This window comes from Oreochromis niloticus, linkage group LG5, assembly GCF_001858045.2.
Source record: "Oreochromis niloticus isolate F11D_XX linkage group LG5, O_niloticus_UMD_NMBU, whole genome shotgun sequence".
NCBI lineage: Eukaryota > Metazoa > Chordata > Actinopteri > Cichliformes > Cichlidae > Oreochromis > Oreochromis niloticus.
Window position 1 is genome coordinate 8,006,134 of NC_031970.2, and position 27,549 is coordinate 8,033,682.

Here is a 27,549-nt window from a genome sequence, read left to right on the forward strand (position 1 = left end):
ACAGGCAGCATGGCTTAATATTTGCACAAAAAGAGAGCAAAAAAAGTAATTTGACAGCAGACTATAGATCTTACCCAACATGTATTTATGCAGGAGTCAGTGTCTTACCCCGCCCACGCTTGAAGAAGTTCCCCGGTCAAGGAGTCAGTATAGCAAATGGAAAACGAAGGGCCTTTATGGCCACTGTCCTTGAAGTGAAGTAGAGCCAGCTGTCATCCTCCACTGATACGCTTTCTAACAAACAAAGTGCTGCAACTGCAGTGCAGTCTGCCATTTTATTAGCATTAAAGGAAGTCAATGAGCAGGTTTATTCAATGTCACATTTTACTGCCTGAGTGTAGCTCGAAACTCATTCTTCGTCCCATTATTTCTTACTTTAAATTAAATGGGCTGTTCCATCAATATCATCAATCACAGCTTAAGTACTTAACAGACAGACTCTTATAATCAAATAAGAAGCACTGCTGTCCTTTTAAAAGCAGTCATCTTGAAAAGTATTTAAAACATCTATTTTGAATAATTAATAATGTTTTGTAAAACTATATTTTTCACACATTCTTACATACTCCTCCTTCAGTAAACATTGTTTCAGTTGTGCTTGAGAGGAAGACGAGAAATTGCTTTGCTGGTTGTCAGCTGGTCTTATGCATGTTGCGAAATGAAGTTAGATAATAAAGTTGGACGTGTGGAAGGACGGCCGTTTCAGGTCAATAACAATTATGCATCAAAGCACTTAGTAACATGTGGGTGAATTACAGAAAGTTCTGCATAAGATTGTGAGTGGTAACAATGAGGGGTGCGCGTTGTTTTATACAGCATATACACATATATATCTGTTGTCTTTGTATACTGTTTTTGACAATAACAAGCATGTGCATTCCAGCAGGTTTCCGTTGTAGTTGTTGCAGCATTAAGGCTGAAAATTTGACTAACACAAGTGACAAGTAATCATTTATCTGCCATGTCTAATAGAACTAATTATAACCATTGTCAGTTTAGCTTCAACCCTTGTGCCTTACAGCCTCCCACTAATATAATCATTGATTGCTCCTTCAGCTCGTGCTGTATGCAGCAATTATAAACCAGTGCTTGCTCATTGTTTTGTCACTCAGTTTCCAAAGTAGATGCTTTGAAAATTTATAATGTGCTGTGCTGCTTTGAGACTGTTCACAAACAGGTTTTATAACCAGCAGTTAGGCAAAGCATCCCCATAAGATACTTAACCAATGTGTGTGCATGTGTGGGTGTGTGTGTGTGAGCAAGCTTTAAGTGAGTTAGCATGGTTTGCATCATTTTGGGTCTACATATCAGAATCAAATGCTTAGCATATTAATACTCGATCAAAGCACTAAGTTGGAGTTGGGGGGAAATGGTCGAGCAAAAATGGTGAAGCAGTAAAAAAAGAGCTGTTAACAGAAAAGAAAAAAAGAAGTTCTACATTTGCAAATCACACATCAAGAACGACGTAAAAATGCTAACGCATTAGCTATGTATTTCTGGCAGACACTGTTTGTATCAATAGAGCAAAAATAACTCACTTAACTACAAGCATTAATATATTTCTGTTTTCCTTTTCTTCTGAAGACCAAATCAATAGAGTGTATTTATTTTGTGTAATGTGGCATTTGGCAGCGTCAGTGGTCCCTGAACCTCTGCTTCTCCTTGTTTATTATTTCTCCTAAACAGCCACTAATGGCCTTGCAGACAGAACTGAGAAGAGGAGGTGAAATGATTGATTGCTCTCTGTCTGTCTCAGTCTCTGGGGTTTTCCGTCCATTCCCCCTCTCATTCTGTCTTTCTGTCCACCATCTCTCAAGTGTTTTTGCATCTGAACTGAATATATGCGTCAGTGCTGTAATGAGCTCCAGCTAAGGGCTGGGTCAATAGCAAAGCTTGGCTACTGCCCCACCAGATAAATGGCTCAGGTTGCGGCATTTCTGACCCAGAGCAGAATGTGAGACCCCCTCGGAGCAGTGATCCAAATCCTTGCTTCCTGCTCCAACCTGAGCCCATTAGATACAGCTTGACTTTCTCCCAAGCTCAGCATTGTCAACAGAATCACTCAGTGGCTCTGGTTACGCCCTTCTCTTGTCTCCTCAAGAGCATCAGTCTGAATATCCCACAGACAGAAAGCAAGACAGAAAAACTGTGGGGAATCTTTCTTATTGTTTTTTTTTCCAGAGGAAGGAAAATGAAATGGCAGAGTTGGCCGCCCCATCTGGCTCTGAGCTGTAAATACTTGTTATGGTTCAACACTTAACTCATGCAGCCGCTGGGAAGAGATTGTATCAGTGAAAGTGTGATGTAATTATCTTAAACCGTATGCTGTGATAAATGGGATGGTAACAAATTATGTTAAAAAATAACAAGCATAGTAGCCATTTGTTCCACCCATGAAGACTTACTGAATATATCACTCGCAGCACTGAATATGTGCTGAACTTTTTAACATGACCCATATTTTCTTTATATCTATATATATGTTTATTTATTTATAAGTTAAGGGCAATTTTTGGAGCTTGACTGTTTCATTAGTAGCTACACATGCAGTAAGTACTGCTGAAATACATGCACTGGAACAGCAGACCAACAAACACTGCCTCATCGGTGTCTGCTGTGCATCCAAGTGTTAATTTAGCAGTTTCTCTCTCCCTGCTACGCAGACCCTTCGTGAGCAAATTGAGCCACAATAATGCATTTCAAATTCCAGGTTATGAAAACAACTTTGATTAATCTCAAGAATGGGCTCAGTCTGAAAGTGGTCATTACACTCTCTGGGTTTGAAAAGGCAAGCGCTGTTGAAATGCTTCCTCCCTTCTATCAGGTGAGGGCACCAGGCTATTAAATATTTATGCAAATGCTGAACTCAGATGACTGTCTGATCTTTCGTTTTTGTCCGTTATTAGCTGTTGCCCTATTTCCTCCACAGCTGTAATTTATTCGAGTTAAAGAAATTTTAATTTGCTGCATTTCTAATGCACCACTCAAAAACATCTCATTTTATTTCCCATTTAAAACTGTCTAATCATCTTGTTTGTTAAAACTTCAGCTCTTATACATCTTATTTCTACTTTGTTTTCAAGGCTTTTCAGACAGTATTTCATTCCGCAGGCCAGCATGAATAATCCCACTTTTGCTGGAAAGTATTTTAATCAAACAGTGATCACAAGGGGGCAGTGTTATACAATGATTTTACAGCCTAAACTGGCTTTTATGTAGTTCTTTGCCCTGAGATGTAGCATGCTGCTCCTTTTTTCTTTTTATTTACAAGAAATCACTCAGAAATATGCTTAATTCCATCTTTTAAAAACCCTTTGATTCCCACTACGGCACAACATCAGAGTCACTCAGCTGCAATGACCGCTATCCGTTTTAAGCTTGGTGTAGAAGCAAAAAGCCGCTGCCAGTGGAAACACAGTGGTTGCAGTTTTTGAAAGCACCATTTTCCTAAGGGATTAAACTCTATTTGTGTGTTCCAGGGATTAAAAAATAAATATTACAAAATCAAACATGAGCTGAGATTTGTTCAGCGCTAACAGTCTTGGCAGATACCCATCCCTCATTCATTCTCTGTCTCTCTCCCTTTCACTGTCTTTCTCCTTTTAGATGCCACACTGTTTCTGTACACTAAGGACTAAAGTCCAGTAGGAGGAACACTATGACAGTCTGTCACTGTGTCCTATCTCTCTCTATCCGAGTGATGGATCAGTGTTTTCAAATGCACCAATTTTAATTAAATTTCTCATCAGTCTTCTTTGGAAGTTGGCGACAAGAGGTCCAGCAGCATTTACTCCCTGTTAGGAAGACTCCAATGAAATATAAAGCCCAGGTCCTTTAAATCAGACAGATACATCTCTACCTCTCCTCAATATCAGCCAGCACTTCATAACACAAAGCTAATTAATCATTAAAGTGGAATAAATGAAAGGAGAGAACTTTCACTTTACTCTCTGACAAAGATAAATGATATCTAATGATGTTAAAATGAGGGAAACTGCAGTCTTGTTGGAGCAATTATATATGAATAAGACATATGACAAGTGTCCTATACAGGGCCAATAGCCACTTACGAGTAGCTAATTAGGCTGATGAGAGGGCCTTAATGGCTTCCTACAGGATTATTCCCTATAATTTATAGCAGAGCTGAAATAAAAGGTTTGGCTCTAAATGACAGCGTGAATGTCAGAGGAGCCGTGAGGAGAAAGGTAGTGTTCATTTAAGGGCAGTGTTTTCTTTCATTCTCTGACATTCACTCTCTCACTGTTTTTCTTCTGCTCTTATTGTGTGTATACACATACACGTGGAGACCAACCTTCAGTGCCGCACCAGTACATTTGGGAGAATAATTATCTATTGCAAACTTTCATCTGTTCTCATCTTGGTTCAAGTACAGGGAATAGCACAAAAAATAAATTTTTGAAAGGTTTATGTGCTCTGTGTGTGCAGTGGTGAAGGATGCCTGAAGGCTAGAACATGTCTGTGGCCAAACTGGTATTCAGTTTCTCTCTTGTTCAGGGTTTCATAGATGGCTGCATCTGTCGTGGTCAGCAGGACTCCTGTGGGAACTGGGTGGCTCTTTGTTTGAGAGTGTAGAATCAGCAGGACTTCTAATGGATTTGTGTGCGTGGCTTTCCAATATATGCATGTATCCCCGTGTGTGTGTGTGTGCGCGCGAGTGTGTGTGTGAAAGAGAAATAAATATAAGACTTTTTCTTTTTTATACTTGAGATTTGAGTTATTGTGATTTTGTATTGAATATCAGTACTAACACACCATCAGCAGCTGATGCTGGCTTGGTCACACAGATGTTGCGCGATGTGATTTCATTTCATCGATTGGACTTCTTGCTGAACTTAAAGGCACAAAAATCAATTCTTGGCCACAAGGGATAAGACAGCTTCCCAAACAATTTAACAGACTATAAATGCTACAGTCATACTAGGCTTGACCAAAATTATTCTGACAGTGTGCAATGAACTTTCAATCTCATTGTCTTTGAGATGGCTCCTTCGAAGACTTGGACCTGGTCTGCAACCACTCACAGTAGGTTGCAATATTAATGAAATGCCAATAAGACAGAGTCAGTGTGCTGTCACTTTGTGATTTAATGGGATCAAGTTTATTGCCATCTTAAATTCACATTATCTTCTTACTTTCAGAGTTCCACCACAATTTCATGAATTTTGAACAGAAATTTGGAAGTTCCTTCAAAAATAGTGACATAATTGCTGAAGGACAGGGATTTAACTGCAAAATAACATACAGTATGGGCACTTGACAACCTCGCTTTTATGTAGAAGGGAAACCAAAATACAACAAATTAGCAAGAAGTTGAGTCCCATTGCAAAGCAATGTGCCACAATGTGCAAAGCAAAGTTCCACTAATTTGTGCAGGCTGACTCAGATTGATTGCACCATATTGGTAATTTGTCTGTGGTTAGAAATTAGACTGCACTTATTTACAAGCAACACCCTCAACCTCTGGGCAACCAGTTTGTCACTGCAACTACTTGCAAAAAAACAGGCAACCAGCGATTCTTCCTAATCGTTAGGAGGTTGCTGTGCTGTTTTTACTCTAGTGGGACTGAGCCATAAGGGTGTAACTAGCAACTTGACTAAACCAATTTTCTATATTTGTCTGGCAAATATTTTTCCACTTGTCTTAGCAACATTTTAATTCTATTTGATGATAAATAAATTCCATAACATGAAAACTTTAACTTAATAAAAAAGTTTTTAAAAACTTTTCTGTCATTACCTCCTCTGTGAACATTATTCTGCCTGCCATGTCGCAAAAGTTTCTTGCGATAAACACAATTCCAATAACACTGACAAGTAAAGGATTTGAGTTTAGCCATGCAGTTATTTGTTACCATGAAAATGTGGAAATTATTGATTAAAGGACAAAATTGGCTTTAAATTGTACCTCAATACAGTGCTTAGATTCCTATTTACTCTGTAAAATTTTCAAGAGTTATGATCATTATTTTCAATCCGCCAGCAAGCATGCCAAGAAGAGATGTCTTCTTTGAGAAATAGGGATGAAAATTTAAATCCTCAACCAATCAAAGAAAAAAGAGACTTCAGCAGTCTGAATTAAGAGAGTAGAGTTTGTTTGTTCTATCTCCAATTTCCAACTTTAACGGGAAAAACAAATCTTACTAAAATTTTGTAACTAATCCCCACTTGGTCTGACTCATACACCTATAGTTTTTCATGGAAAGAAGTAGACCCAGGGATGTATAGAACAGGCTTTAATATACCACATACAATCTGAATGCGGAATATTAAAACCTGTACACTGAAGTTGAAGCACCTGTGCTGCTCAAACACAATACCACCAACCAAAAATTCAGTCCTTTGCATACCTTATTATTTAAAGAATCCAAACACATATCTACTCAGTCACTGTGAGACACTTTGGACAAGACCAGCACTACCTTCAATGTAAATGAGCTCAAAATTGTAAACAGCCTGTCCAGAGCTAATGTTAGTGGAAGGTCTATTGATTGCATGGTTGTTGTTTCACCCTTGAATCAGATGAGTCAATGTCTCCAGCTGTATTGCTGTTGCATTTGGGCAATGCAGCAGTAGAGGCTGATTATATTATTCATTGCCAAGACCTAATAACCACAGCTGATGCAAATCTTAACAGCAATAAGGTCCATCGAAGTAGCATACAGTTAAAGAATTACTGGTGCCTGAGGGGATGTGTGCCTTGTTGATTCTAATCCCCACCTCTCTATTCAAAGGTTTATATCAGGTCGTAATTGTTCTGCTATAGACCAGAAGTTATTAAGGGGGAAAGAGCAAATAAATCATTCCAGCACTTAGCTAGTGTGTCTGCTACCTTCTTTGCACACATACACAGTATACATACACTCTCGTAGAAGGCATCATATTACGTTCAGTATCTTCAGAGGGGCCGTTATACTGCAGACTAAAATGAAATCAAAATGAAAGATCCATTTAGGTGCAGCCCACCGTGCAGCTTTGGACTGTCCTTTTTATCCTTTCTGGCTGATCTTCCAGTGTGTTTGCAGGCATGCGTGTCTGTTTTCTTTGGGAGTTGTCAGCCAGTTAGACCAAAAATGGTCTCTTCTTCGTTAGCCCTGTATTTGCTACATTTCTGACATCTCCCTGACATAAAGGGTAAAACAAAGGCATGCACACACTCTGCACTTGCCCGCAGTTTAAAAAGTTATACTGTGTTTTATTGCACCGAACAAAAAAAAATGCACATATTGAACATCAGGCAAGACACCAAAGTCTGTTGTTTATTTGTTTTTCAATCTGTAAGAATATGCTGCTTAATAGTAGCCCATAGGCCTGTGATTGAAAGCTATTCTTAAACTGGACAGGGATTGAAATAAGATTAGTAGAATGTGACACGATATCTCCCGAGGATCTCCCGGATTCTTGAGTCTACTGATGCTGAAAGTAACAAAAATCAAAGCCAGAATAATATTTTGAAGAAATACAGGAGGGTGTTAGTTGATAATTGATATGAACAGCAAATGTTGTAAGTCAGCTACACACAGTCACTTTGCTCATCTGTTGTTTGCCAGGAAATAGCTCCGACACATACTGCTTAAATTACAAGACCGGCTTCAATCTTTTCATCTCATTCTAAAGGCAAATGAGCAATATTCCCCCAAGATCTCTTCTTTTGGGTTAATTTCTTTAATAACGGCATGTAATCTTGGATCCCACCCAATCAGCCCTAGCCACTCGGATAATACATTTCTTAAATTAGCCCCTAATTCTGCATATTTATTACAACCACATCATTTTGAGCAGCACAGGAAACTCATATCTACAACTAATAAGACAAATGGATGGATTAGGTTTTCCAAGAAAGATTCATTTGTAAATATCAAACAGAAAGGGACCATTTATTTCACAAAGGGCCATTCATTCATTTCTCCCTGAGCAGCAAATCGGAGGCATCAGGCCTGTGGGGACTGGGAGACTGTTTGCTATAGCTAGCAGCCGTAGTCTGAAAGTCATTCATCAGAACCATTTCCCCTTTCCCAAACTCTCCCCAGCCCAGCTGTCATGATGCTGCTGAGATAAATTAGCTGTGTCACCCTGTGTTTCCCAGTGCAGGCAGGGATACTCTTATTGCCTCATGTGCTGCTGTAAATATAAATCTTCCCCACAATACTTGTACAGTATAACTCTTAGATCGTTTCTCAAATTAATGCCTTGATGCATGACAGATCGCTGCTATACATTGTGGTGCTGTCACACAATATAAAAGAAGAGGCTTTTGAAGGCAGTTTGTCCGGTGAATAGTGATTACCCAATGAATCGTAACCAGAATCCAGCTATTCATATTATTTAAACATCTGTTCCAAAGCTGGAAACTCATTTTTTAAGTATTTATTTATTTATTATTTGGTTTAAAGCAGCAAAATGTTTACCAACTAAACACCTCAAATGCTTTGCACTGTGCAAAATGACAACCAGGGCTTTTAATGGCTTGCACTAATTGTAGTGATTTCTGAGCTCACTCATATTGCAGCTCATTTCTGGTGGTTTTATGAGAAAAATATATACGCAATTCCATCTTTGTGGAGTGGCAAATAGCTGGATAAAGAAGGGAGAGGAGTAGAAAATAGAAAAGTTTCCCTTTTTTGGATCGTGTGATTAATTAATTACATTTTTTAAGAAATATGGTATATACCAGGCCTCATAATAAGATTTTAAACATTAAAACATATTTCAGTTTGAATATATATTATGTAAACTTCAATATAAATGAGCACTAAGTTTGCAGGGATTTGTAAATAAAATTTTGGTAGTGTGACAACATTGCAAATAGTATTTTAAAAAATGAAAAAAATAAACAAATAAATAAAACTCAAAATCAAATCGGTGTAGTTCAAAATGTCCTCTTTTCGTAGTGTGTTGTTTTCTTTACTGTTTTCTGTACTGTGTTTTAGAAAGCTCCTCCAGAACCACACTGTGTAGCTGTAAATTGTTTTTCATGAGCTTCACAATTTTTAGATTTTTGTTTTCACTCTGCCAGTCAACCAATGTACTTTACTTTTTCTAAAATGTGAGCCATTTTGTAAATTACTGTGCAGAGATCTTTAGGAACCCTTTTTTCTTCATAATTTGCTAAGAAAATGGAAAAATAATTGCATTGATTGACTAAAACAAGTGCAAACATAAATGGAGGCACAGTTTGTACAATTCTAACAGGCTTGGATGTCAATATTATTATTATTATTCTTCAGAGCCTGTACTCTCTTAAGAGTTCTTGTTCTGCTTCTTTAAGCACTTTCAAAGCTCTTCTTTGGATGTTGGCTGCCTTTTGCTCAGTTCTCTGTCAAGTTGATCGTACACCGATTCAATAATCTTGAGCTCTGTGGTGAGGCCAGTCCATTACCGATACTGATCGTGTGTTTTTCTATCCAGGTACGCTTTTACCGTATTAACCGTGTATTTTGGATCATTGGCATGCTGAAAAGTTAATCAGACACTTTCCAGATGGTATTGCATGGAGGATCAAAATCTGATGGTAGTTTTCTGGGATTTTGACAAGTTCCCCAACACAACTGAATACAGCTCCAAAGCATAACAAAGCCTCTACCATTCTTTACAGGTGGCTGTAGACACTGACGTACCTCTTTCCTGACCTCCTCCTTACATTTTGACGAGTAGCTGAACCAAAAGTTTCAAGTTTGGATTCATCACTCCCGTTGTCACTGATTTTCAGTTCAGTTCTTGTGTAATTTGGTGTACTTGAGTCTTTCCACTGTCAAGTTGGAAACCCCTTCCTTAAGAATGGCTTTTTGACTGCCACCCTTCATTTGGGTAGATGAAACAGTAGATGGAGGGCTCGATGCATCTCTCATGTCCTGTTTCTTAACAGCACGACTTTCAGATACTGTTCCTAGATACCTAAATGGTAAATGCACTGGTTCTTATATAGCGCTTTTCTTTTCTAACCGAGCAATCAAAGTGCTTTTAAACAACTTACCTCATTCACCAGAGCACTTTTTTGTATACTTTTAACATAAGTGCTCTTTATCTAACATTCACACACATTCATACTCCCATGGATGCATCACAAAGCAACGTGGGGTCTTGCTCAAAGATATTTAGCAGGCAGACCGAAGCAGATGGGATCGAACCACCAGCCTTCCAGTTAGTAAGTGACCTGCTCCTATCACTACTTTTTTTGTCCTCTACATGTCCAGTTTCCCCAATTTTTTTAAGGACACACTGCACACCAAGCAGCTGCCAAAGTCTAAAGCAAATTTTCTCTAAACAAAAAGTCTGGACATGTGGGGATCTATTGCTCCAGACCACTTTTGAAATAACAAGTCTGGCTCCTTCAATGTAAAGTAAAGAAAGCCAAAGACTTTTGTACTGCACTGCATTAGTAAATCACCATACAATGTCTGCTTCATGTCAACTACAGGAATTAACCATGTTCAGTTATTTTCTAACACTACCTTTAGTGTGTTCAGAGCAGTTGATTTATTTTTGTAGTTTTACAATGAAGGACATATGCATAGCATTCACACAATGTATTTCTCAATGCTTCTTTATGCTCAGAGTGCTGTTAACACCATCACACAATACTCAGCATCATTTCAATGTCACTGCCTGAAGCTCTCTGTAAGCTTGCAGTGAGCTCTTGAGCTACTTCCACTCACTCTCAACATTCACTTCCCACATTGTTTTTATAGTAAATCAGCACTTACGTGATGCAGCATTTAATTCAACCTCATAGCTGAACAGATTGAGAAGCTATTGGAACAGTGGCCTTTGTAACATTTGTTCCTTACAGCAGATCATGTACACAATTATCCTCAAAATTGTCTCTGTAAATCACCACCTGCTCCTCTGTCAGCCTCCGCAGCTACAGGACCCTGACTGCTGCTGCTCCCCATGCCTCCAGCCCCTTTCTCTTCCTATTCTCTATCCTTCACCTCCTTCTTCCTCTGTCTTCATTTTTTTTTTGCCTGTTCCCTTGTTGAAGCCTTGGTGCTGAATATTCCCAGCGGGAGACAGAGAAGAGACAGCAGCAAGCAAAAGAAGCAGAGAGAATATGGAGATCACAGAGAGAGAGGAGGAAGGAGAGGGGAGGAAAGAACAAAGGTGTGTTCAAGAAGAGTTGACTTATAATTTAAAGACACATGGTGGGGAATGACAGGATAGAGAGAAATGCAGTGTATCTGTGCCCTAGCAAACAAACATGGGGTTGAGCTGTTAAGCACTGAGGGAAATGGAGATAAGAGAAGTGATGATACAGGTAGAATTTAAACACTCAAGTGCTTTAGGAAATAGTGGTAAGGAGCGAGGTTGGAAAATGTTCCTCGTCTTTTTGCATGCAGTTTGACTCTACGCATGTCTAAGTCCTGGCTAGTCAGCCCCACCCTGGACCCAGGATGACAGTTTGATTAAGTGCCAAGGGCCTCAACACCCCAGTGCTCTCACAAACACACCTTCTGCCACAGGCACATGCGATCAGACACACAGTAGACCCCAAAACTTTATTTACCCCAGCATCCTCATGACACATGCAATATTCATGTTCCTCCATTCACTTTTCAAAGAAAAAATAAATGAAAAGTCTCAAGAGCTGGAATTCCACTGCACAGACTCATTCAACAGAGAGTTCTTCTAATGCAACTGCATATATGTATATAAATATATGTTTATAGGTTGATGCATAACAGTTCACTTGATATACAGCATATGACGGTATTACATTATGCTGCAGATTGTTTCTCCTACTCTTTTCCCAGCCCATCCCAGTCTCCAGAACTCTCCGACATAGCCCATCACCCACACAGATGGACGAAATTACTCCAAAAAGATATACAGATAAATGTATCTGCTCAATATCCATAAATCCACAAACAGTTTTAGCTAAATACAAATATGCCAGTGTACATGTACCACCAGTCTGGAGTGTTTGCAGAGCAGGAAACCTTTTTGCATGCCGACATGCAAGTATCTGCAGTGTCTGTGCATAATCCCAATTCGTCTACTTAATTACTGGCACTTGTGCATGTAGAGTACATGTGACCTTGGAAAATTGTCATATTTACATGCAAAGTGGCTATAAAGTAGAGAATAGTGAAAATACATAGAAAAAAGAATAAAACAGTGATATCTACAACCCTGATTTTAAAAAATGTCGAGACAGTGTAAAATGTAAGTAAAAAGTGAAAGCGGTGATTTGCAAATCTCATATTTTATTCACAATAGAGATTCCAGATGCACAAGGTATCAATTCCATAGGCTATAAAGCAACGCTATACTGTCAGAGATGCAGGCTTTTTGAACTGAGCACTGATAACAAGCTCTTTAGTTTTGAGGAGGCAGCACCCATGTTTTGCAAAAAGACTTTCAAGTTTCAATTTGTCTGACCACAGAACAGGTTTTCACTTTTCTTCAGTCAGTTTTAAATGAGCTTTGACTCAGAGCAGACGGTGGTGTTTCTACATCACATTCCCATTTGACTTCTTCTTTGCCTCTTAGAACTTTAACCTGCAGCAAACTGTGTTCACAGACAGTGATTTCTTGCAGTGTTCCCGAGCCCATGCAGTGATTTCCATGACAGAATCATACCCGTTTTTAAAGCAGTGTCACCTGAAGTTCCTGAAGATCTCAGGCATCTAGTGTTGATTTTCAGCTTCGTCCCTTGCACACAGAAATTTCTCCAGATTCTCCAAATCTTTTGATGTTATCTATTCAAAGAAACATTGTTCTGAAATTGTCCCAAATTGTTTGCAGATTGGTGAACCTCTGTCCATATTTACTTCGAGAAACTCTACCTCTTTAAGGTGCTCTGTTTATACCCAATCATTTCAGTGACTTGTTGGTTAAATTAGATTAGAAATAAGTATGTCACCTCTGGTTAAGCAGTTTGGAGGCAAAGTTAGATGTTTTGGACACGTGCAGAGAAGGGATTGTGGACATATTGAACAAAATATCTTGAAGATGGAGCTTCCAGGCAGGAGAGAAAAGGAAGACCTCAGGTGGGGTTCCTGGATTTACTAAAGGAGGACATGCAGAGGGTTGATGTGATAGGAGAGGAGGTTAGGGAAAGCGTGAGATGGACGTAGATTAGGTGTTCATCTCATGCTTTGTAAACAGGCTTTCCACCGCAGCCTGTTTAGGGGTCACCACACTGAGGAGGGAGCAGCCAAAAGAATAAGAAGAAAAAGAAGATTAGAAGAAGAAAAAGAAGGTTACAGACACGTTCCCAGTTAACCTAAGGAGTTGCAATATGTTCCTCCAGCTGTTTCTATTCAATACCTCTTACTTTGTGCATCACAACTTTCATAAGACATGCTGCTGATATTAAATACCAAATGGGCTACTGTTTTCATGCATAGTAAAATGTCTCAATTTAAATGTCCTATTGTAAATAAAATATGGGATTATGAGATTTGCAAATCATTGCTGTTTGTATTCCCATTTCACCCAGCTTCTCAATATTTTCAGAATTGGTTTCATAAAAATGCACCTCAGTGCCAGGGTTAATGCTCTATCTTGCAATGTTAAAGAACGGCCGGGATCCCTCTTTTGATCTGGATCTGGGAAATATTTAGTACAGGGTGTGTTTATTCATCACCTCTCTGCCAGGTTTCATAATAATCAGCCTTGTAGTTTTAGCGTAATCCTCCTCCTGCATAGAGACAAACGGACAGCTCTGAAAACATATTTCTGCCTCAACACTGTCGTGGTGCATAAACAAAAATGAAATTTCTTGCATATGTATAAAGCTGTATATAAATGCAGTAAAAGTCAGAAATATCCAGAACATAGTACTGTGATGTTAATGAACTTCATTTGCGCCATAGGTTTGAGCACCAGAGTTGGTGGCACTAATAAAATACATCATGCATTTCAGCCTTGAGCATGTTACAGACTGCATGTCAAAAGGTGTAATCCCCTCTGGTTCGCTAAAGTGAATGATAAGGTGTGACGTAAAGTAACAGCTATTAGGTTTCCATGCTTGTCAGTGCCTTTTCATTCATCTCCAGTTGGATTTTCAGCATTCACTGCCTCAGTGGCCTCACTGATTGAAACTGAGGTCTTTTTCTCATTTAGAGGAACTGTCAAAGCAAAAATCCATCCTAAGAACAGCTATGTACTGATTATTCTTATCCACATTAGCTCCCTCCGATCAAGCAACTAATAATCTGTGGTGCCTAATAGGCTGTGATGGAAATTCATGACACCAGTTTGCAATGAATACTGACATTTGTGGACTGAGACAGTTCCTGTAATTACACCCCTTTTTGTTTCTGTGTAATGGTGCTGACAGGTCTGAACTCGAGAGAGCATCCATTAATGTACACGACTGGCTAAGAATGGTCCACATCAGATTTATGTTTATCAGCTCTGTGACTTCACAAGAAGAAAGATACGCAATCACAAAAGTGGTTGAGCTGTCTGATTAGAGTAACGCCATGCATGTGTTTCTTTTCAAAAGAATATTGAAATGCCTGAACTCTTTTTTGAAGCAATAAAAAAGCAGCATTTTTATAGTTAAACTTCTGCCATGTGGGTATTCACAACTATAAAATCAATATTCTTTCAGCAAAGTTGGCACTTTTCTTGCCAATACTAATCAAAGAAACTGCTCTTTATGGGATTTCTTCTTATTCAGTCTTGATTGAATCAGTAAAGGAGTGAAACAGTATCTCCCTTTTTGTCCACTGATAAATCTATAGTCTTTTTTTTTTTTTTTTTACATCAAACAGTTTATTAGGATATTTGTTCATGTCACAGATGCTTTAGTATGAATAGCAATAATATGTGGCCAGAGTTTCCTGATAAATATCCCTGTTTGGTTTCATAATGGGTTCATTAGTGAAACTCTAACAGCATCTTCAGAGCAGCATGCATTTGTTATTCTGTTGTTGTTGTTACACTTGCTGTGGGATTGTGTTTCTGTGTCAAGCAAGTACATCATTATCCCTTCACCCAGACGGATTAGCTTGTTGCTCAGAGCCTCTCCTCCGATATGTCTCTCTTGATGAGCTGACTGGGGAAACAGGGTTGAACAAATGCTGTTAAATGCCACAAGTGTCAGGATCCCTCTCCTGAGAGTTCTGATGCGCCGCCCACCATGTTATTAATATAAGTAACAGATAATCTGTAGTCATCCTCTATTTTTTAAGCTCAACCTGAATATGTTTCATGACTGGACCAGAAAAAAATGATTTTATATCCTGTTTTTCCTTTTACAGTCATGTCAACTGCATTCACTCAGGCACATCTTGATCACTTCAGTGTAACTCCTGACTACTGCGTGTGGTGGTGGAATCTCACTGGGAAGGCACCACGTACCCGTAGCTGAGCAGCCATTCCCTGTGACACCCTCACTCGTTGAAATATAAGTAATCTCCTCGGTAGAAGGCCTGATTATCCTCGGAGGGGACATTAGAAGTCACGTGTGCTGCATTAACAACAAGAGAGAATGACAGTAAAAACTATGAGTAAGCAGGTGGGATCCTGAATGAATCCAGGAAACATAGAGAGAGGGTTGGTGGTTGCCTGATTTCAACCTTTCTTCCTAGCCATTTGTGAATTTTCTGTCATGTACACTAATGTATGCCCTAATGTAGACAGACATTCAGCACAGTCACAAAGACACAAAGGAAGCTTGGTAGCCCTATCAAGTACACCTATGAAAGAAGTAATGTGCTCATGTGGCGAGGCAGAAATGGGCCAAAATGAGCTTATGAGCCCCTTTAACTTCCCTGTTTATCCCACTCTGTATGCTGCACGTAGCTTTTCAAAGCCAGAATACTGCCTGGTATATTGTGCGGTAATTTAATTAAAATTACCTTAGCAATATGCAGCAGAAAACACAAACATAAAATTAATCGTCAGACAATAACACAGTGAAATTAATCTGTGCTTAGAGACAGAGTGATTCAACTCCCAGAGCAACTCTCTGTCTCTTCTCTACCGTGCTGCTCATTCTCCCTGTTTCCCTGTAGCATGGAGATAAAGTTTGTTGTGCATGGGAAAAGAAACCATACAAACTATTAATATGAGGCTTTTTTCCCCCAAATCAGTACCCTCAGAAAAAATTGCAAATGTGTACATTTACAAAGTCCTTAACCATGACATTTTGGTATTTTTACTAACCTTTAAGATGTACTTTGTACAATTTAATCTACTATTACACTTTATTTCACAGGCTCTTTATACATTTACATAACACACAGGACGTTTGGTCAAAGCACTGTGCACTGTGTATGTGATACCAGAGTGAGAGTCAGGACAAATCGTTTACATTTTCAATTCAATTTAATTCAGTTTTATTTAAATACAACCAAATCACAGGAACAGTTGCCTCAAGGCACTTTACATTGTACGGTAAAGGTAAACAATAATACATAAAAAACAAAGAAAACCCCAACACTCTGATGACCCCGTCTGAGCAAACGCTTTGGTGACAGCGGGAAGAAAAAACTCCCTTTTAACAGGAAGAAACCACTGGCAGAACCAGGCTCAGGGAGGGGCGGACATCTGCCACAAATGGTTGGGAGTATATATTTCAAAGTATAACATTACTCAGAGAAAATCGTTTTCAGAATCTCTTGTACTTTTCAGGTACTGAAAACAGAGTTTTTGAAGCTCTTGCTTAGTTTCCCTCTATCTGCCGGAGATGGTCAAGCTAATGTTTAATGATTTATAGCTTACAACACAATGGCCAACCACAGCCATAACCTGGCATATCAATCAACTAATGAATGTTTGCCTTAAGGAGTTTGTAAAGAAGTGTGTTTTAAACAAACCAAAAACTAAAGTCAGTCTAAGAATATCGGTTCTACATGGTTCAAACACAGCTGTCTTTTAGATATCGTACTACACAGCATTTCCACTGTTGTGTCTGCACTACTCTGAACATGCAGTGATGAATTATTACCAACATGCGGGATAAATCAGTTCTACTTCTTCAAAAAAGTGTGATTGACAGATAGATGGATGGATGGATAGATAGATAGATAGATAGATAGATAGATAGATAGATAGATGGATAGATGGATAGATAGATAGATGGATAGCCAGCCCTTAACTGTTGGCTCTTTTCCAATCTCATTGTCTTGCCTCGTGTTTTTCCCTGACTTTCCGGTCATTGTGTTCCTGGATCACAGCAATTACCAAAGTTTCAAGAAACCTTGATTTATTCCTTAGATCATATAGCGTGACAAGACAAGTACTCCACATTCAAGCTTTCTCTCTCCTGTCATTCACACTGTCTCCTTCTCAGCTCCGTTTCCTTTGCAGTCACGCAGTAGCCTGAGCAATACACACATGCACACTGTCTACAAGAAGAAGCACGCAGTTTGAATCAGACCTGCAGTGTCCAGCTTTTACTCTGGGTTGGAACACTCTGTGATGGTGATCAACCAAGCATAAACCACCACTTAACCAGCACCCCCGAGAGAGAGATTGTTTTTGCAAAACGCTTTGTCAATGGTGCATTCAAGCATCATGCTCTAGCTTGAAACAGGTTCCCCTCATCACAGTCAAACTGGGGCACCGCAGGGTCAGAAAAACCATTAAATGCAACTTTGGCTTGTTGGGACTTCGGGAGATGCTTTGAAGACTTGCAACATGATTTCCATTAATTTACCAGCATCACCTTGACCTTTTTTGTTTTCTCATCTTTGACTGAAACACTTCAGAGAAATGACATTTGAGAATGTCAACCTGTTTACTTACAGCTGACTGAGAGACAAAAAAGTTACAGAAGTCTCCGTTTACTATGAATCTGCCTTGTTTAAAATTCAACTGGTGGGACAATAATGAAAGAGAATACAGTCTCTGGAGCCTTACACTCTGTACTCTGCTCAATTTTGAGGTAGAATACATATTGTGAGGCAGTAGGATTAAGGTGCGTGTGTGCGCGCGCCTATAGGAGTGTGCGTGCTTCTGTGTGTGCATGACGGGCTTGAAAAGGAAGACAAATAGTCTGTAGCTACTGAGGCCAGTGATTTTATTCAGCAAACAGCGCATATTGCAGAGAACCGTGTGTGTTACAAGTGAGGTTAGAGGATGGAAAAGTGAAAATTAAAATAGGGAAGCGGACAGAAAGAATGTGTTTTACCATGTAAGTGCGATTTTAACTAAATCCATTGTCTCGAGGGAAATTCTACAGATTTTTCTCAGAGACTAACTGCTTGTAATTTAGATGAAATAATCCCCTAGACTCCTGTTGCTGCACAGTAGCGCACTAAATCATTCGGAATAACTTCGCTTCCCCCCGGACAAGCTCTGGGAGCGCTGTGAGGCTGACAAAATACTCCCCCATCACCGCCACAAGCTGCTGTTCAGTGCCAGAAAAGACCGAGTGGAGCTGCGTGCGTTTCACTCTCTCTCTCTTCAAAGTCTCTGACAAACAGCAGCCATCGGAGAGCGCAGAGGCGAGTTTAGGCGCATTCACTGTGACCACAGCGGGACCGATGTTGAAAGCGCGCACCAGCCTTCCTCCAAAATGTGCCAGTGCGGCTCATCTGGATCGAAACCCAGACCGGGCTCTCTTGCCGAAGCCGGGAAGCTCTTCTTGAAACACACCACTTTGCACGGCTTAAGGCACATCTTCCTCAGCGGCTCCTACCCCCGAAGAGTCGCGTGGCTGCTGGCGTTCCTGGCTGCGTTGGGTCTGCTCTTCACCTGGTCCTCAAACAGAGTGCGGTACCTCCTCTCGTCACCCGTGTACACCAAGGCGCACATGGTGTACGCCAAGCGACTCGTTTTCCCGGCTGTCACCATTTGTAACCAGAACCTCCTTCTGCCGCGGCGCATGAAGAAGACTGACATATTCAGCGCGGGGAAGTGGCTGGGACTTCTGGGAATGAACGGGCAGGTCTCCCCCGCTGCGAGAGAGGCGCTCACCCCTTTGCGGGGCGACAGCGGCGGGAGCGCAGAGGGCGAGCCGCCCTGGTCCCCGCTGTCTCGGATTTTGGACTTCAACCACTTCCTTCCTCCTCCCCGGGAGTCCGAGCCGTCCATGAGACAGCTACTGGACCGGCTGGGACACCAACTGGAGGAGATGCTGTTGTATTGTCGGTACCAGGGAGAGCTCTGCGGGCCTCGCAATTTTAGCACTGTGAGTGTTTTGCCAAAGTTATTTTATTTTATTTTATTGTATAAGTGAGCCGCACTCCTTCCCAACAGGTTGATGCAGTTTTTAGAGATGGATGCAGGTTTGGGAATTATTAGGCTGAGTGAAATGTTTATTGTCTGACTGAATCTTACATGTGGCACAAGAATAGGTATCACTCTATGAAATTAATTCACTTTGAAGTCACGCAATTACCAGGATGCACAACGCGCATTCCTCCGCACTGTTGCTTGGTGATGTGCCCCAGTAGTTCAATTAACTCTCCCTCTCTCCACGTCTTAAGCTCTATCCATATACACACCACTGTTATATTTATATGGACTTACGCAGCATCCCACTCTTTTTCTGGTCAGTAATTATTCTGACTGTATCTGAATTCATAAATATATTTCTGTAATAGTTCTGCATTAATGCCCCTAAACAGGCTTGACAAGATTTGAAGTGATGGTTTTATATTTGCATTTCTGCCTCCCTTGTTTGAACAAACTTATATTTCTGTCACTTTCATAAAATACTGCATTTCTATTGTAAATTCCACAGGAACAATAGCAAAAGATTTTTTTTTTAAATTCAGTGGAGATGTTTGCAAAATCCAGTAACCTTCAGTGTTGGCCACATGGTCTGGATTGATCCCTCCTTCCTTCTGGATCAATGTGTATACAATTCTAGACCAATCTGCCCCTAATGAAGACTTTTGATTCATTTAGAAACGTTTTACAACGCTCACTGACAAAGTGATAGAGTGCAGTTAACGTTGGCCTCATTGGTAATCTGCAGCCCCATTGATTGCATTCCATCATCATGTGGAGAACAATGTAAAAGCCAAGTGCTGCTCTCTCTCCCACCTCATTACCCAAATTTGTTTTCAGTTAAATAGATTTTGTTATGGTGTTAGAAACACAGTTTGATGTCGAGAAGGCTCCTCTGCTATTTGCAGCAGGCATGATGACTAAGGATTATTTTATGTTTTAGGAAAATGTATAATTTGAAACTCCTTGCCTTGATGGCAGCCCTCAGTCTGTGTCATCAAACCATATCCACAAATAATGCATCAAAAACTGCTTTTTTCATCTCCAATTTCAAAAGCAACAGATCCAGAAAAACAAAAACGTTATCACAGTCAAACACATTTCTTCATAACATCATCTCTAATGTTGTATTAAGTGGGGTAGGGTCTAACCGAGAGCAACTTAATTCACAGATATGCATAATAGCAAAGTCTGTGTTTTGGGGGCAAGTGCTACTCCACTGATAATCAATGATGATCTCCTTGGCTTCGGGGCAGGCAAGACAAGCTGTCAGCGTGAGTCAGACCAATAGAATCAGTCACACTTGAGAAGCGAGGTGTGGAGGACGAAGGCGAGTCTGTCTACATAGACTCTGAGGATGTATTGACTTTTGTGCAAGAACCCCCTGTGATGTTGGGTCTCTCTTGAAGCTCTATAAATATGGTCCACTGGCCTCAGCAATCTATCCTTCCCTCCATTCGTCTTTCTCCGTGCTTCACCAACACACATGCTTAATTCTTAGGCCTGTATCTCTTCACTTGTGGGTCACAGACATTGATTTCTATTTAAGAAGTTGACCTAAGAACGAGCTGGCAGCCTGGGCACCTCCTGCACACTCCACCGACTGATGACTCCCTGCCCACTTTTTCTTAAATCTTAATGGGAAGTCTGTGTATTTAAAGGTGTATTTGCTTTGCCGATCATCAGTGAAACGTTAAGTCAATATTAACCGATGAATTAATGACTTGCAAGCAGCAATATAAGCAGTAAACAAAATATTTACACATTATCACCTCACGAATTTGTAAGCAAGCTGTTAGTTATTAGCAAACAGCGGCCTTTTTATATCTCCAGCCAACATTAGGATTCATTCTGAGACATGTTTCCGTCCACTTTCTTCTTTGGTCAACTGTGTTTACCAGTTAGTTGTTTCTTTTGTGTTTGTGCAGTACCTACCCAGCATCAAACAAAGCAATCTTTTTTTTTTTTTTTGGGGAGGCTTTTTTCTGATAACAGACCCCTGCTGTGTCTGGAGAGAATGCTAGTGAAAGCAGTGACAGTAAACCAAAAGATCTTAGACCAAAACAGCTTTTATATTCATTCCTGCACCTTCTACAACATCACCAGTAATAGCATGATTATTCTAAAAGGCATGCAAACAGGCTTTTTTTTTATTTAAAAGGAGTTACTTTGATGCTTCCTAATTGGAAAACTTTCTGTGTTGTTCCACTTTAGCCGACACCTGTTTTCTTCTAACTAGTCAGAGAAAAATTGGAAGCAATGGGCAAAGTTGCCTTTTGTAAAGGTGACAGAACAAAAACCTGTCAAGGTACATTTAGATCCTAAGCACCTCTAGGGCTCCCCTTCTAGGCTGACTTGAATAAAAGCTGAGCTCATTCTTGACCTTGGAAAGAGTTGTCTCGTTTCTCAAGGTCCGATAAATAGATTCTGTGGGTTCTCATCTGCTGATGTGCAGACCTTGAGATGAGGTTGTTTTTAAGAGATTTTAGAAGTGAAACATTCCGTCTTTGTTGGGGCTCATTTTGAATTCTTCATACGCGTGGTGCATTTTGTCTGTCATGTTAAATTGTATTATATAAAGCATATAAAGCAAAGTAAACTGCCACGCGTCATTATAAACTCGCTAATTCTTGTGTTCGTTGCACAGAGTGAAGCTCAGCATAGATAATCGTTCCTAGGTGTGTGTGTTTTGCTAACTGTCATAAAATAGCACACTTGTTGTACTCAGCTCTGATTTTGATATGAATGGAAGAGGAGGAAAGTGGTTCCCTGGCAACTTTAGGGAACAGCTTGTGCATCCTTTTCACATCGTCATGTGAAGGATAGCCGAGGGCCATCTCAACAGTCTCAGGCTGTCTCTCTGTGAATTATTTAGCGAAGAGAAAGACGGTGACATTTCAACACCCTGTGTGAACGAGACAGAGTGATGTCTCTCTCGGTGTTTTCTCCCATAGGTGGGATCGATTTAAATATTTGTATTCTGTGTTTACAAGTTAACAAGATCCGGCAGTTCTCACTTTAAATGCAATGTATGGGGCACAGCGCTCAATGGAGCAAAAACCAAAAGCGGTGCGGGATTTACCTTCTTAGGAAAAGCTGCTTAGGCAATCCAAATGTTTCACCTTCCTTAATGCTAAATGTATTCGAGCAAATAAAGGTTAACGGCAACAAGTTTCAAACATTCACGATCACTATGCAGAGTCATTCATTACTAGCTTTATCCCTGCGCTACATCTAGAATTCATTAATTTAAAGCTTATCTTTAAATATTATTAACAGGATTTTGTTTCTGCCTCAGGCATAAAGGTTGCACTTTTCCAGAATATTAAGAAGCTCGTGCTAAACGGTAAGGACGCATTTGAGAAATCTTAACGCTAAAACCAAGGCGCGATAGACAGACATGAAGAAGCATGTTCTGACTAAGCTCAAACATCAGCTCAAACGAAACACAATGAAGATCCTGACTCCCCAAGGTCATCACTGGCACCCACTTCTGCTGCTCTTCACTCAAAGCAGCGAGCACAATCTCCTGGTTACCACAGCAACTCTGACTACAGGCCTCCTGTAGTCAATCACCACATTACCAACACATACACGCAGATGGTGAGAAGGGGTGGCTGCACAGTACACACGCACGAAAATACTGTACACACTAATTTGAGCGTAGTCATTCATATTCTCGTGCAGATATGTGTGCACGCTTGGGCACATGCACAATGAGAAATAAATGTGCTTGCAATTGGAACAATCTTATCACTGTTTTGTTGATGTGTATCTGCCAAATGCTTTTCTCTGTTCAGGGGGAGCAGCAGTGCCTCTTCTTTTGTTCAAACTTGTCTCCTGAAGAGAATAGAAAAAGTCATATTGAGATTTAATGGGAAAACTTAGAAAGAAATTGTGCTAACAAATCAGCGGCTTGTTTAGATGTAGACAGGTCTGTTAGTTAAATTCTGTCAATAATAAAGCAAGCATTTCTTTTTTTTCAGCTTTTTTTCTTTTACCCATTGTTTTACTCTCTGCTTTTTCCATGTCAAAAGATAAATAGTAATCAGATTTTGGTGAGCAGCATCTCCAGGACTAAGATGGATTTCTGGAGCATTTTATTGATATCCTGCTTCGGAGTCTCTGCACATAGAAAGCGGTTGGGAGCTCTGCTTTTCACTCAGTTTTTCCACTTATGCACTTGAAAGGTCACATCTCATATTGTGTCCGACCATCAGAAGGCTTTTTATTACATTTCATCACTTTGTGTTTTAAAAGCGCCTATATAACCGCCCCATAGGGGGTAATCCATTGTGGATTGCGTTCCATTCTTTTCCACACACTTCAGTGAACAGGATTTACATTACACTAACTTTTCCTCTTTGAGACATGGCGGCAATCTTTTCAGCTCTCTGCATCTGGTGTTTGTGACATATGAGTAATCTGTCATGAAGCACTAATGTCTGAGTCACACGTCACCCATACAATGAACGCCTTCTTATTTGTTCCCAAGATCCATGCAATACATTCAGAAGAAGGGAAGCAGCAACACTTTTAAGCAGCCTCAGTATGAAAAAACGTGCAAATTCTCTTTTTCCTGACACTGAATTCTTATCTCGACTGTTTTCCGTGAGAACTGTATTTGGGCCCAGAGTCGAGGACAAAGGAAAGAGATTTATTTCATTCATTATTTCTCCGCACTTGTTATTACTTGTCTCCAAACCTCCTCCCTTCCTTGCTGCTACTGCTTCCTCATTTGAATGTCAAAATGTTGAAGGTTAACAGGAACTTAATTGAGAGCTAGTATGCTTTGATACAAGGCTCAAAATCATGTCGCTTGACAACAAAATAAGGGATGATTGTGTTTTGGATCCTAGCCATGGCTTTCCATTTCCTAATGTTTATGATTGGATTACACATCCATTAGTTCACTAGCCATCTTGTCTTTGCCAGTAGGTCGCAGTTCATTGCTGCACGCTATAGTGCCTCTTTAAATAGATGCGACTGCATGGAGCAACTCTTCGCATGTAGTTTGAGGGCAAGTAGTTTGTTTTGACTGCATCATGTTTATTAAACTCTGTGTTGTATCTCTTTGTGTGGCAGAGATGAGTTTGCTAGATGTCTTTTTTTAGATGCTTTTAATCCATTCAGGGAAAAAAGACTGTGTGTATTTTTCATTCAATTGCAAACAAAAATATATATATTCTGAATCTAGCTTTTCAAAAACTATTTGTCGAATGAATATATTTACATTTTGGACTATGACAAATAACTCTGCTATATGTATATATTTTATTTTTCAAGCATAATAATGCACATTTCAACTATTTAAACGAACAAAGATCTATAGATATAAAGATTAAACTAGCCTTTAGTTAGCTTACTCTCATCTTCAAGCCTTATGCTGAGCACGTCAGCCATCACCATCTTGAGGTTTTGTCGGTGACAAGTGAGTGGTGGTCTTGACTGAGAATCTGAGGAACAATGCGTCCTTATAAGTTAAAGACTTGTCAGTCACAATGATCCTAACCCAGTGTTCCTTTAACCAAGGAATCTGTGTTTTGGAGGGTGGCGCGACTCCCAGGTTGACTGCATTCCAGTCGAGGTGGTCAGAAAAGCAAGGGAAAAAAATTGCTTTGCTCCCTAAGATGGTAGATCTATTCATCTATTCCTGGCAATGCAGCAGATTGCCTTTTTTTTGTTTTGCTTGCGTCAAAAACACCGCTGCAGCACGTTCACTGACAGAGTGTGGTCAACGCTCTGTGTATGGATTATTTCAGTCACAAATACAAAACACTGGTAGTACAGATGAAAAGTGTTAAAGTTTTGCTACTGTTTACATTCACTGCTGCCATCTTGGATAAAGTTGCAGTTGGTGGGGCTTCTCTGACTTTCCTAGTAGGAAATCCATCTTGAAGGGGCATTCCAATTGAAAACCCCAACTTGCTTCAAATGAAACACAGCGTAAAGTCTACCTTCCTAATCGTCCTTGGACCTTTATGCAGTCGGAGGCAAACCTCTTGCTGCGTATTAGTAAAAAAGTTTAAAGCACACACTTAGAGACTATATCCATCTTTTTTGACTGGCTGGCTATAAATGTTTAATTTTCCATTGACCAGAACATTTGAGTCAACTAACCTTTATAGTTAAAACCAACAGAATAATAAAACTGTTCTAAATTTTAAAATAACAGAAATTGTTGTTTTATCTAAAACAACATATAAAATATCTTTATTTCCTTTTGCAAGATTTACTTTGATACATTGGCCTGAGAGACTTTTCAGGCCAACACTATCCCACTCTGAAATAAGTCATGTCATATTTACTTGAGCACACACTGTATCATGCAGTACTGAGAGCGACGAGGGCTCATTTTGTCAACAGCATCTCAGCACTAAGACCTCTGAGGTCTGCAGCTGACAGCCTAACAAGAACAGGCTGCAGTAGGTGCATTTCAGCTGCTTTTGAAACAATCCCGTCTGCTGTTACCTTTGCTTCAACTTCTTGAGAATAAATTCATGCAGCTGAAAAATCTGATTTTATTTCATGGTCAGAAATGAGTGTTAGGTTGAAGGTTTGTGGCTATTTATACTAAAAACTAAACTCTGTTTCTCTGTGTATTTCAGATATTCACGCGCTATGGGAAATGCTACACATTTAATTCAGGCAAAGATGGAAAACCGCTGCAGGTGACGACGAAGGGTGGGATGGGCAATGGCCTGGAGCTGATGTTGGATATCCAGCAGGATGAATACTTGCCTGTGTGGGGAGAGACTGGTAAGCTCACCTTGAGGACATTTTATCCCCAGTTTTGAAGCTCTCACCTTGTACCACTGTTAGGGGAACTTTAATTAAAAAAAGACAGATTCACCAGAATCACCTGAAAACACATTTTCAATGCCGGTGCTCTGAGAAACACCAGAGGGGAAAAAAACTGTCACAGAGATTCTCCTCTAACCTCTAAGGTAAAGATTTGACTAGGCTGTATTGCATTCGCTGTAAGTCTTTTATATCTAACTGTGACAAATAAAAGACATTTAGCAAAGGGATTTAATCCAAGTGTGTATCCAAGTATCCAAACAACAAAAACCTCTGATTCCCTTTAATAATGTTTTACACATCTTGATTAATAATGAGTGATGAACCTGCAATACATTGACCCACTGTTTCCCAGACATAGTATAAGGACAGATAAATACTGATCAGGAAGTTGTGATATAACCAAATGGCTAGTCATATAGTCAGCCCACATGAATCAGACAAGCACTTGACTTATACATAACCAATTAAGGCTGAGGGCTCTCCCATTCAGGGTCGAGCCATCACAGAAGAGTCGTGTCTCTTCTGTGCTGCTTCAGGTGCTCTGAAACTGATTTTAATTCACCTGCATAGTCTGCTGTGTGTTTGCATCATTATCTTATAGGCACTGGGAAACGACCGTAAAGGAACGGAAACACAGAAACACAATACTCATGATCATTATTAAACATGAAACTTAGAGCAGTACGCCATGATCTGTCCTGATTTAATTGTATTAATATTAAATGCTTTTCATGTAAGATTATTGAATAATTAAAGACTTTTCCAAGAGGCGTGCTGAAAATCAAAGGATGTAATTACTACAGTGTGAACAGAATTATGCACTTTAATATTATACACTCTACATGCTTTTAATTCTTTGGAATATTCTGTTAATCTTTCATTATTTTTAACATAGTGTTTAGTTGGTAATCCAAATTCTTTATTTGTTTTTGTTATTATTTAATTGCATCATGGTGGCACGGTGGTTAGCACTGTTGCCGCACATCAAGAAGGTCCTGAGTTCAATTCCACCATCAGGCCGGGGTCTTTCTGTGTGGAGTTTGCATGTTCTCCCCGTGTTTGCGTGGGTTCCCTCCGGGTACTCCGGCTTTCTCCCACCGTCCAAAGACATGCAGCTTGTGGGGATAGGTTAATTGGATAATCGAAATTGTCACTAGGTGTGAATGTGAGTGTGAATGGTTGTCTGTCCCTGTGTGTTGGCCCTGCGACAGACTGGCGACCTGTCCAGGGTGTACCCCGCCTCTCGCCCTATGACAGCTGGGATAGGCTCCAGCGCCCCCCGCGACCCTGAAAAGGATAAGCGGAAGCGAATGGATGGATGGATGGATATTATTTAATTCAACTTAATTTCCAAATGATATGAAGTGGCAGTTGATTGATTTTTACCCATTTGTTAGATGTAGAATGAGGTCAAAAACTTGTTGGAGGAAAACTCCGTAATCAGTGAGGAATCTAACATTGTCTGCTTGCTTGTTTTTGTAGAGTTAAATATATTGGTTGGGAAATATAGTCAACAAATGCTGTGAAAGACCGAGGAACCTTTATGCTAACTGTTGTTGACAAAAACAGCAAATGAGGCAGGCAAAAAATGCC

At 40.0% G+C, this 27,549-nt stretch overlaps 1 protein-coding gene across 3 annotated transcripts in view; it reads left to right on the forward strand.

Moving 5' to 3' along the window:
- The window catches only part of asic1b (acid-sensing (proton-gated) ion channel 1b), a 170,064-nt gene that overhangs the window by 118,283 nt on the left and 24,232 nt on the right, over positions 1-27,549 (forward strand). For 2 of the 3 annotated variants that reach the window (XM_003456092.5, XM_005460817.4), the window contains one exon: positions 25,761-25,911. In XM_003456092.5, coding sequence (XP_003456140.1) covers positions 25,761-25,911 — 151 coding nt within the window. Of the gene's footprint in view, positions 1-17,998; positions 19,109-25,760; positions 25,912-27,549 lie in introns of those variants that run through there. The other variant, XM_005460818.4, reaches the window with a different exon arrangement.